Raw genomic sequence first — 12,172 nt, forward strand, 5'->3', positions numbered from 1 at the left:
CCCAGAAGCAGCAGGGCTGGGGGCGGAAAGGCCTGATCAGCTGGAGCTGGGGCTGCCGCTGACCTCTCCCACTTCCATTGGCAACGCCTGGGGTGTGGTCCTCTTTGATTCCACACCTCAGGGGATGCAGGGGAGGCCTTCCCAGCACGCCAGGCGAGGAGGTTCCTGGGGCCGGGAGCTACTGCTCTAAACTCCCTCTCTGAATGCTCCAGAGCTGGGAAGCCGGGTGCCCACCAGGATAAATACCCAGAAGCTCTTAGGGGGTTGGGACGGGGGGGAGCAGGGGAACACCTCAGGCCCCTCCCGCAGCCCAGATACCCTTGTCAGGGACAGTCTTGGCCTCCAGCCAGGTGTCAGTGACGGCCCGAAGCTGCTGCCTCCCCTCGGACCCAGGCGCCGTCCCGAAGTTCTTCAGCGGGTGCTCCCTGGAGGGCCTGGCCAGCTCCTCCTCCTCTGCCTTCCTCATGGCCAGGCGGACATGTGAGCTCGAGTAGGTGTAGCCCTGGCCAGCAGGGCAGATCTCCCCGAAGGCCTCTGCAAGGTCAAGGGTCAAAGGACAAGCTGAGGGGCACCCTCGGGAACTCAGGGCCCTCCCTTTCCTCCGCTCAGGGGGACAAACAATTGTTGCAGTGAGGGAGGAGGGACCCAGGTTGGGGTGAGGAGTTGAGCAAGAGGGAGGGAAGACTAAGGGTCTGGCTTGGAGGAAGCCCTTGGGGGCCAGAGCTGTGCTGGGACGGAGGCTTACCTGTGCCGGGCAGGGGGCATCTCTCACACTGGCTGCCCCAAGCTTTGCCCACCCGGCTGCAGCAGCAGATCTGCTTGGTGATGCTCTGGGCCAAAGGCAGGGCGCAGGTGCCAGGCCCCACCGACCGGTAGCACAGCCCCTGCTGCATGGAGATGGCCTTGTCGGCTGCAACAGACACGGCAGGGGGGTGGGCAGGGGGCCGGCCTCGGGGAAGGGCAGGGAGGAGAGGGGCAGTGGGTGGGAGCGGCTGCTGGCAGTGCACACCCTGCTGACCTGGCCCGAGTCTCAGTCTGCAGCTCTGGGCCGTGGAAATGCTCAAAAGAATGTGGGGAGGAATGGCCACAGGTAGAAGGCTTCGGGATCTCCTTGTGCTAACCTACTGGATGGGCCCCTTGACTCTCCACCTCCCGTGGAAAGCCCAAGGGCAGGAAATGGGAACATGCCGGCTTGTCTCCAGGTGCTGGGTTTACAAGCATTTACAAAAGCCTGCCACTGGCCTGGCAGCCGTGCTGTGTGCTCTAGGGCCACAGTCTCCCTGGGACGATGAGACAAGGTGAGAGCTGAAGGCCTGATGGGAAGCTTTGAGGACAGGGACCTTATTTTGGCCATCTCTGTAGCGCAGCAACCTGGGCAGTGTCTGGGGCTTGGGACGCTCAGTAATGCTTGCTGGACCCATGTGCATGAATCAAAATGCTGTGGGCCACCGAGAGTGAGAGCTATGCTGGGTTTAGGTGGTAACAATACTACCAACATTGTCCCCCTTCTTGTCCTTTGAAAGTGAGTAGTGAAGACTGTCCTCTTGTATATTATCTCAGTGGAGGGTGAAGAGCTCACGCCACATGGAAACAGACCAGATTCCTTGTTGGGCCAGATGAGGGGCTGAGGGATGTGTGGAGAGGACAACACTCAAAGCTAAGCAGTCGATGACCCTGGGGAAGTTCAGGTCAGGACCCAGGACTCAGCAGGCTCCAAGATCAGCCACATGACCTCCCTGGGATTTACCGTCTTCATGCATCAAATAAGAATGATGATAATGCCATGGGGAGGAGACACGTGTTTCTTTCTGCTCGGCATCCACACCCCTGTGTTCTGGTGAAAGCACCCTGGTTTTCCTATGGGATCTACCCTGTCTACCATTCTGTCCATGTGGAGTGGAGGCTGACCCTATTTCCTAGCTGAAAGAGTCTATACCCCTGGTCATAGCGAGTGGGTCAGGGATGGGCACTTGACCAAGTGGACCCAATGCTAATAATCAGCTTTGGGACTTTCCCTGGATTATTACAAAAAAGATACTTTTTATTTCTCTATTTTTAAATTGGAGTTTGCAGGACTGGGAGATGTAGGCCTACTGTCTGGTTGCCACCTTTGACGGAATTATGAGATCAATACAAAGAAAGCAGAGCAAGGGGCATTCCAAAGACACTGTGTGTGCCTGGATCCAACCAAGCCTGAGGCATACCCACCCCTCGACTTCCTAGTTGTGTGGACCAAGGAATTATTTTTGCTTACAGTGGTTTGAGTTGGGGTTCTGTCATCTGTAGCCCAAAGGCTCCTGACTAATATACTTAAAAAAAAAAGTTTATTTGTTTGTTTGTTTAAGTAATCTCTACACCCAAAGTGGGGCTCAAACTCATGACCCTGAGATCAAGAGTTATACGCTCCACCAACGGAGCCGGCCAGGTCCCCCCTGACTAATATACTTTCTTCACGATGATGGAGGTAAAAGTGCCTTGTCAAAGATCGTGATCAGTTATTGGTCAGTCCATGAGCCTCGGTCTCCAGGTATAATCTCTGCTCTCAGCAGCCACTTCCCTTGGGACACTGTAGGAAATGGCTCGGTCCCCTTGAGCCCCAGGGTGGAGGTGACCTGGCTGAGAGTATCAGGAGGCTGCCCCAGCCCAGAGGGGGGTGGCCCTTGCAGACCAGCTCTGGTCAGCTGGTAGGGAAGAGGGCAGAGCTCAGAAAGGAAGCACAGTGGGGAACAGCAAGGAGGGAGACAAAATAAAGAACACCCGAGGGCTGCATCTGCCTCCTGTATTAAGTTAGCATCTCTTTCTGGCGCTAATAAGTAAAAGTCACTTCAGGAGTTAAAATTGTCTGTCCGAGAAAGCAATCTAAAGTGGGGATGGGGGTGCCTGGGTGGCTCAGTGGGTTAAGCCGCTGCCTTCGGCTCAGGTCATGATCTCAGGGTCCTGGGATCGAGTCCCGCATCAGGCTCTCTGCTCAGCAGGGAGCCTGCTTCTCCCTCTCTCTCTCTCTCTCTCTCTCTCTCTCTCTCTCTCTGCCTGCCTCTGTGCCTACTTGTGATCTCTCTCTGTCAAATAAATAAATAAAATCTTTAAAAAAAAATAAAGTGGGGGTGGGATGAGGAGAGGGAGGGCTGTACATCCCTGAAGGCATCGGTCACATGTCCCTGTCTTCATGAAGTCTCCCCGAGAGCCCTCGGACGCACTCTCCCCACTCTGGCCTCTTACTGTCTCCTCTCCCTGGACACATGGACTGGGTCCCGTCTCATCCTTCCTGTCACACGGGACGCTCCTTCTGGGTGGCGCTGGAGTCTTGCTCGTCCTGTGGCCTCCCCAGACCTAGTTACCTGGTGGTTTGTGGACTGAGGGCCTGGCTAGCCTCGGGGAGCTCTGCAGAGCTGGGGAGCAACCTGACCTGGGCTGCCCCGTCACAGATGCCAGTCAGGACTGGTTTTATTCAGTTCTGGTCAGGCCTCCTTGCCCAAGGAGAGCCGTCTGGGCTGTGGCGTCAGCTCTGCTCTCTGGGGGCGCTCCCAGCCGGGGCCTCTTCCAGCGGGAAACCACAGAGGCTGCTGGAAACAGCTTCCTGGGGGTACACACATGCACACACACAGGCACACAGTGTGTGTGCACACACACACAGACACGGTGCTGATATGACCAGAGACACGTGTGTATTCATGGATGTGGACACATTCAGAGCTACGAGGGACCCTGGGTTTGTGGAAAGGCCTGGGGGTCAGGGGGCAGCATGGGACGTGCCATAGACAGGCCCTTTCAGGAAGGCCTGTCCGCAGTTCCGTGATCAGGCTGCCAGACTCAGGCCCGGAAGAGGCAGCCACGGCTTGGCCTGACATTGCAGCAAGTACAACAATCTCCCCAAGGTAATGAGGCCGCAGAGGGAACAGAACGGATTAGGGAAAAAACAGAAGTAGAAAATCCCAAACTGCAAAGCCCCCAAAGACAGGCCAAAAACCCAAACCGAAGTGTTAGCTGTCTCCTCTCCAACAGGGGGGTTTGGTTTTTATACACTGGGTACACTATACACTCTACACTTTGTACTGGGTTGAGACACAGACCCTGGTCTGGGGATGAGGCCTGGGGGAAGTGACTGCTCTGGGCCTGGCCGGCGGACCCTCAGGATCCCATCTCGCCTCCCAGTGTCCCCCACCTCCGGTCCCCGCCGACACTTACACACGCAGCGGCTCCTGGACGGGTCCAGCATGAGGCCAGGCCCGCAGGTGCACAGGTAGCTGCCTCTGGTGTTCACGCACTCCGAGTCCTTGCACACACCCAGGCTCAGGCACTCGTTGATATCTGCGGGGTTGGAGGAGGTGAGGGAGAGCCTGCTCCCCCCACCCAGGCCTTGGGGAGGGGAGGGCCCAAGGTATAGAACTTCCCAAAGGGACAACAATAAGAGAGCTGCCATCTATTAAGTGTGGTCCCACTCTCCGTGCCTCAGTTTCCTCATTCATAAAATGGGGACTTTTTATTTGTAACTACCAGATGGTCTTGTTAGGAGAAGAAGACAAGACGATAATTGCAAATCACTTGATTCCGCTCACTGGTAATAATGATCGTAATGTCAAGAGCTACTGTTTCTTGAGTGCCTATCACCGGCCAGGCACCATACCACGTGCGGGGCACGTGGTACCTCATTGGGTTCTTACCGACAATTTTATCAAGCAGGTCCCCGTGGCTTCATTTTATAGATGAGGAAACAGGGTCCAGGAGTAACTTGCCCGAAGTCGCTCAGCTAGTGAGGGGCGTGCGGGGGTGCAAACGGGGGGAGCAGATAAGGAGACACTTTGGGTTGGAGTGGGGAGAACCATCTGCTCCGTCCTTCCTCCTCAGACTTCCTGGAGGGCCTCTCCAGCCTCTCCCCTGGACCCCAGATCTCGGGACCATGTCCACTGTGAGCAGTGGGCTCGAGGGAGCCCGTCAAGGACGGGAGGCAGGAGGGTGGAGGCAAGCGCGGAGGGCCAGAGGGTCTGGAGGGCATGTTTCCAGGAGGCCGAGAAGCCTTGGGCAGGCCACACACAGCCTCCGAGACCAATGGATGCTTGTGCTGTTCTTCAAACAAGGGAGTGACAATGGCATCCTTTGTGATCTCAAAAGCATTTCCTTCTTCCTGCCAAGGGGAAATCTCAACCCTCACATTCTAAGCTCCTGAAAGTCTTGGTGATGGTGCCTTTGCGGATGATGGTGAGGGGGGAAGATTTGGGAGGAGCCCCCCACCTCCAGGGCCAGGACACTAGACACAGCGACCCCGTCACCAGAGTCACCTGCTCACCCATAGGCTTCAGGGAAAGTGGCCCTGAGCATGGAATGAAGGGGCTAGAAGATGGCCCAACTGTTCTCTGGCAGGACACCCTGTTGGGAGGGAGGTGCCTGGGGAAATGCCACCGAGCTCTGGGCACGGGAACAGGCCCATTTGCCTCCGGACTGTGGCCAGAGCGCTGGCTCTAAATCTGACTTGCCTCCTGGAGGGGCTCCTAAGCCCTCGCCCGGTATCCAGTGCCCTTCCCCCCATTTCCGCAGAGCCTGTGGGGGCGCAGGCGGCTCTGATGAAGCCCTGGGATGTCTGTGTTGTCTCCTGTGGCCACACAGGCTGACCTCCCGCTCGCCCAACCCTTCCTTTGCGTGTGCTCCTCAGGGGAATGCCTGCATCTCCTTCAGCTGGTCACCTCGAGTCACTCTTCACACCCCGGTCAGCCGTCACCTGAAGCTCTTCTCCTACCCTCCCGGTCTGGGAAGGGGCGCCCACCATGCCATGCCACGGCACCCAGGGCCTCTTCCTAGCAAGAGCACTTCTCCCATGGTGTGTAATTGCTTAAGCGCCTATATTCACCGGGGGCAGCCATGTTTGTCTGTTGCTGGGTGCTAACACCCAGCCCAACACACGCAGTTCCTGACAACAGCCCCAGCTCGGCCGGTGGCAGGAGCGAAGGACGGAGACAGAGAGGAGGTGACGCATGTGGGTGTAGAGGTGAGCAGGTCCCCTCCCAGATATGGAGACATGGGAAGGGGGGAGGTTTAAAGGGCCGGGGGGGGGGGGCTGCTCCTGGGGGTGGGCCCTTTGGCTTCCTGTATCCCTTGGGGCTCAATGGAGGGAGGACCGAGAGCTCTTTTGAGATCCTGGGAATAACTTTAACCCTGTGCACTGGGAAACCTGCCAGGAGGAGAGGGCCCTAGGGACAGTTTAGATATGAATGGCCCTACTGTCCCATCCAAGGGCAAAACTAAAGACCTCTCCACACCCACCATCCTGTCTACTGGGCCTCTTTGCCCCCAGGGGAGTCTGACCTTGGGCTGGGTCAGAAGGCTGCCCTTTTGCCTGCTCCAAGCTTTATCCATGGGCCAGAAATCCCCTTTGGGCCTGGCACCCCGCAGGCAGACAGCCTAGCCACCCCAGGACTTCCTCAGATCCCTCTCTCCTGGAGAAGCCTCCAGGGGGAAGGGTGCGGTAGGAGGCCATCTGGGTCAATGTCCTGTCTCTAACCCAGCTTCATTTCAAGTAAGCCATACAGACAGCACCGTATCCAGTTGTCCAATGGGGAAGCCACCTCAGCTCCCCACTGACCTCTGCCAGCCCCAGGAGCCTCCCCGGGGGAGGCTCTACTCATCTCTCCTACTGCCAGGCCCGCAGCCTACAGGGGCTGCCTGCTCTGAGCCTGAGCTGCTCAGTGGCAGCAGCTGCCCCTCAGTGAGGGTTTCTGGACGCCCCAGTCATCCTGGGCCTACGCACCATCCCCACTGGAATTCCCCATAGTGACAAAGCCGTAGCTGAGCCTGGCTTCTATCCCTCTGTCCCAAGGTGCCTCTGAGCCTTGCCCCTCTGAAATGCAGAGTGTCCAAGACCTCAGTTGGTTAACAGCCTGTCAGCCAGGCCATCCTGGCCAAGGTCCGTGCTTTCTGGTCCCCTTTTTCCTCCACCTGTACCTTCCCTCCCCCCGCTCCTGGCTGTGGGAGGTGATTTGTTGGGGGGAGTCCCCAGAGGTCCCCATCAACTCAGGCTGACTAGATCCTGATTCCAAGTCCTCCCATGCCAAGGAGACTGGCCGAGGAGGTGAGGGGATGTGGGGACTGGGACAGCACCCGCACACGCACATACAGACCCCACAGTTCCAGAGATGCACCTGCCTCAGGTCCAGTGGGGGCAGGTGGAGACGGGAAGAGGGACGGGCTCAGCTCCCAGGCCCTTTCTGGTTTGCTCTCTCATAATCCCCACAACTTCCTGAGGCCCCTGGAACCAGTAGCCCCAACTCCCAGAAGCCGGGGCTTAGAGGTGCCCAGTGAAGACCACTCAGTGCCACCACTCCTTCTGTCTGGGTGGGGGGGTGGGGGAGTGTCCTGGCATCCTCAGGCCTTCATTATCCAACCCCCTCCCTCCCCCCACCCCAAGCCCAGCTCTGGCCCCGGGTCACCCTTACCTTGGCAGTGAGTGAGATTCAGTCTCTTGTACCCTTGGGGACACTCCAGCTGGCCATTTTCGATCACTGGGGAGGCTGAGGAGTAAAGATAAAGACAGATCTCACTGCAAGGCCCTTGGGCTCCCCGTCACCCATGCTGAACGTGGGGTGCCACCGACTGCACAGCTGTGAGGCCCTGAACCCCCAAGTCATTCCTGTGGGGAGCTGTGTCCCCTTGGCTACAATCCCTTCCCCGGCTCTCACCAGGTTACTCTTAACCCACTTCGTTCCTCCAAGAAACGTCACTCAGCGACTATAGGTCTCGTATATGGTTATAACATACAGAGCAAGTAAACGTTGTACATTCCAGTGGAATGAAACCAGTCTCATATATTTATTTATTTAGTATTTTGGTTTTGAAGTAATTACACCTCTGTAGGAAGTTACAAAAAATAGTGACCGAGAGGTCCCTCGTGCCCGACACCCAGTTTCTGCTCATGGTTCCATTTTCCGTAACTATAGTTGTTTTCTTAGTTTTTAAACAAACAGATGCAACAAGTCACAGTCTAGTCCTAAGTTCAGTTCATTTTGCTCCTCGGTTTTACTGCTGCCATAGCTGACAAGTTATCTCAGCTCAAGATGGAAGAAACTCACAGTCCATGGCCCGTCGTAGAAAACCAGGCTCTTAGGTTTTCACTCCCTCTCACCAACTGTGTGGCGGGTAACTTTCCATCTCCCCCGAGGCTGGCTAGTTGTTCTTAAAAATGTAAAACACATTGGAAAATGCCAGTTGTCAAGTTTTTTAAATGTGCAAATGGACTTGGTTTACAGCAACAAATCCCAACACGATGGAACCGGGAACTGTTTCCAAACAGCCACTTTCAAAAGGCTCTTCCTGTCGCCCAGCCGCGCCCAGCCGCCTGCCCACTCTTAAGGGCAGACCAAACCCACCAGATGTTTGACTCCAGATTGACCAACAAGGAAATAAGGCTCAGATTCTGGGGCCGCTTTCGCATCCTACCTTGATTTCACAACATTCCACTGTACTTTAAAGAGGGGAAAAAAATTGTTTGAAAAAGAAAAACCTATTGACTTAAAAACAGGGAAACGTCTCTATTACTTTGGAGAGAGGACTAGCACGTCAGCCTCCTGAGGAATGCTTTGAAGGGTTTTTTCTTTTTCTTTTCTTTCCTTGAAAAGCTCTAGCAGGTAGCAGAGTCCTGACAGCCATCTGTCATCACAGGAAAGAGCAGCAGATGTGGACAGCCATCTGTGTGTGTGTGTGTGTGTGTGTGTGTGTGTGTGTGTGAGTGAGTTTTTAAAGAATAGCTCCTCAGGACACCTCAGTGGGTTAAGCGGCTACCTTCAGCTCAGGTCATTATCCCAGGGTCCTGGGATCTAGCCCCACGGGCAGGCTTCTTGCTCAGCAGGGAGCCTGCTTCTCCCTCTGCCTTCTCCGCCTGCCGCTTCCACTGCTTGTGCTCCCTCTCTCTCTCTGACAAATAAATAAAATCTTAAAAAAAAAAAAAAAGAACAGTTCATCTACAAGTCTGACCATTTCTTGGCTAATAGCCAGCAATTCTAAAGGAGTACAGGGATTTGCACAGACACTCTTCTGACACAATGTTCCATTAAGAGCCCATTCTACTTGAAAGGTCTTGTTTCATAAAGTGAACCGCGTGATGAATTCTCTAGAAATCTGTCTTCTGACTTTGCCTTCCTCGTGGTGGTGGCTCGCCTCTGATCATGGGCTGTGGTGACGGGACTTCCTGTGCAGCGCCCCCCACCTCTCTGTCCTCATCTGGATTCCCTTTCACTCCAATAACTCATTGTTATTGAAGAAGTCATTTATTGTTGCAAATATACGACTTGTGGTTCATCCTTCCCTTAGCAGTATCTTTACAAGAGGATAGTTCTTCATCTATTTCATTGTTGAAATGGACTCTTGCAAATACCGCGGCGTACGTTAGAGAGACCTATGCTTTCATACAATTGTACGGCAAAGGTTGAACATCTTGGTCTTGTCTAAATGTTTTTCTGATCCAGACGGCTTCGCTCTATCGTCAGCTGCTAGTTCCCAGCACGTTATAGACTTGGGGAAAAGTCTGTTATGTAGACACCGTATTCCATACAGCCTTCTTGATCGTTGTGGGTCACACCTGAGAGTCCCTCATTATTTTTATCTGAGAATTGATTACAGGTGAGGGGAGAAGGGGCAGCGTCACATTTTAAAAGTGATCACTTGCAGTGATGTAATTAGTATTATTTCGAATTCTGTTTCTTTGCAGGAATTTTTTTAGAGTCACTTTTCCACTTGGAGAGGGTTGTTTTCCTTCAAACTTGACAACATGATTGAAAAACCCCATAAGCCGGGCACTGTCGTAGGGGATGCATTCATTCCAGAGACAAACACGAGGAGGTGCCATGTTTTCTTGGAGCCCTGCTCTTCCCTGAGGACACGCCACATGTCAGACGTGACATTTGAGTCTGACATACAGACCAAGTGAGATTGTAAGTTAGTGAGGCTTCTTCATTTTTTTAAAGCTTCATTTAAGATTTTTAAGTATTTTTTAAAAGATTTTATTTATTTATTTGACAGAGAGAGAGAAAGAGAGAGAGCATGAGAGGAGAGAAGGTCAGAGGGAGAAGCAGACTCCCCATGGAGCTGGGAGCTTGATGTGGGACTTGATCCCGGGATCCCCAGAATCATGACCCAAGCCTAAGGCAATTGCTCAACCAACTGAGACACCCAGGAGCCCCTTCATTTTTTTTTTTTTTTTTACATTAAAAAAATGTCAGTTGAATTTGTAATACCTTTTCCCTCTATGGACGACAGTCTCACTCCAGCTTTGCCTGTCGTTCCCCCATGGGGAGATTAGGCTCCAGCCTGGCGGGGGGTAAATGAGGATTCTGAACATCCTGACGTCGAGATGGAAGGAGGGGAGTGAGGCTGGGAAAAGGGAGAGCCCCTGGCATGGGGCCTGGGGGCATCAGTTGAGGGCGGGAAGGAGGCAAGAGTGCAGGGACATTGGGGAAACTCAGAAAGCAAGCTGATTCGATGCAGCCTGCAAACATGAGGAGCAGAAGGTGGGAAAGGATAATGGGAGGCTGATGCCAAGGGGTCGGCGAGCAGTGACAAGGGAACATCTGGATGGAGTCATGAGGCCCTTGGTCCACATTATCCTGTTTGCTTCCCACACAACCATCCTGCAAGGCCGGGATCATTATCCGCATTGTCCAGACTAGGAAAGTGAAGCTCAGAGGGGGCCAGTAGGGGGTGGAACCCCAGCCTCTGGCAGCAGAGGCCACATCCCTTGCCTGTCGCTCTGCTGAAGGCAGGTGAGAGAGAAGGGGCCGGAGGCCAGGGCGGCACCATGATGGCAGGAGGGAAACAGGAATAAATTTCAAAGCCACTGTCCTGGATGAAATTCCCATTTTGCCAGCAACCCCTACTGGATCCCAAAGAAGGCCCTCGGACCCTGCTCTGCACCTCCCAGAGGCCACCTGCCAGCTTCTGGGAGACCAAGTGCAGTGTCCAATCTGGAAAAGTCAGCTTCAGGCTCATCCGGGGACAGCAGGCTGAAGTCCAGACAGCCTTGTGGAAGGAGAACCTTGGCTCGCGTAGAACTCAGCACCCACCCTCCGTCCCAGGCGTGCTCCTGGCAGCCTCGAGCTGTGTGATTCACAGCAGGTAGCTGGGGGGACCGATGCCACAGCCCTTGCCACCCACGCTCACTAGGTCACCTCCCAAGCCCTCCCAACACGCTCAGGCCTTTCCTCGCCATGGCACTTAAAATGCTGCATTATGATGGTCTGTTCGCTGGTCCATCTCCCCTGGGAAAGGGTCAGCTCCATGAAGACAGGAACCTTGTCTTCATCATTGCTACATCTCTAGAGCCCAGCACAGCATGTGGCACACTATAAGCACTCAATCATATTTTTTTGGTAAGCCCAGTGTGAGACTTGAACTCATGACCCTGAGATCAAGACCTGAGCTCAAGACCTGAGCTGAGATGGAAAGTCAGATGCTCAATGGACTGAGCCACTCAGGTGCCCCTAGTGGCCCACAATTAAACCGGACTGAATAATAAGAGTAAACGCTAAGATAGCACTTACTATGTGCTAGACTCTACTCTAAAGTCCTTTCACGTATCAGCTTATTTAATCCTTATAATAGTCCTCGAAGGGACTTACTAATATTTCCCCCACTTTATGGAGGAGCAAACAGAATAACTTTAACCCTGTGCACTGGGAAACCTGCCAGGAGGAGAGGGCCCTAGGGACAATTTAGATATGAATGGCTCACTGTACCCTCCAAGGGCAAAACCTCTCCACACCCACCATCCTGTCTACTAGGCCTCTTTGCTCCCAGGGGAGTCTGACCTTGGGCTGGGTCAGAAGGCTGCCCTTTTGCCTGGTCCAAGCACTTTATCCATGGGCCAGAAATCCCCTTTGGGCCTGGCACCCCCCAGGCAGACAGCCTAGCCACCCCAGGACTTCCTCAGATCCCTCTCTCCTGGAGAGAGAGGCACAGAGTGGTTAGGAAACATGCCCAAGGTCTCCCAGCTGGTGGATGGAGCTGGGATTATGAACCTGGGCAGTCTGCCCCCAGAGGATAGATTCTGAACCACTCCTTTCTCTTGTCTCCAAATACATAAATGAAAGAACTCATGCCAAGCCTCAGGAGTTGTCCAGGCAAGAATCTGAGGGTCTGCAGGCTACAGGATACCTGTGCCCATCAGGGAGTAGATTACCCTTTTGGGGAACTT

At 54.2% G+C, this 12,172-nt stretch overlaps 1 protein-coding gene across 1 annotated transcript in view; it reads right to left on the bottom strand.

The window, feature by feature from the left end:
* The window catches only part of LTBP2 (latent transforming growth factor beta binding protein 2), a 102,539-nt gene that overhangs the window by 28,951 nt on the left and 61,416 nt on the right, over window positions 1–12,172 (bottom strand). The window contains exons 9-12 of the mRNA XM_082733373.1: window positions 7,425–7,499; window positions 4,186–4,308; window positions 746–910; window positions 319–534 (exon numbers count right to left, since the gene is read on the bottom strand). Coding sequence (XP_082589499.1) covers window positions 319–534; window positions 746–910; window positions 4,186–4,308; window positions 7,425–7,499 — 579 coding nt within the window. The remainder of the gene's footprint in view (window positions 1–318; window positions 535–745; window positions 911–4,185; window positions 4,309–7,424; window positions 7,500–12,172) is intronic.

This window comes from Mustela nivalis, assembly GCF_964662115.1.
Source record: "Mustela nivalis genome assembly, chromosome: 6".
In the NCBI taxonomy this organism is placed as follows: Eukaryota; Metazoa; Chordata; class Mammalia; order Carnivora; family Mustelidae; genus Mustela; species Mustela nivalis.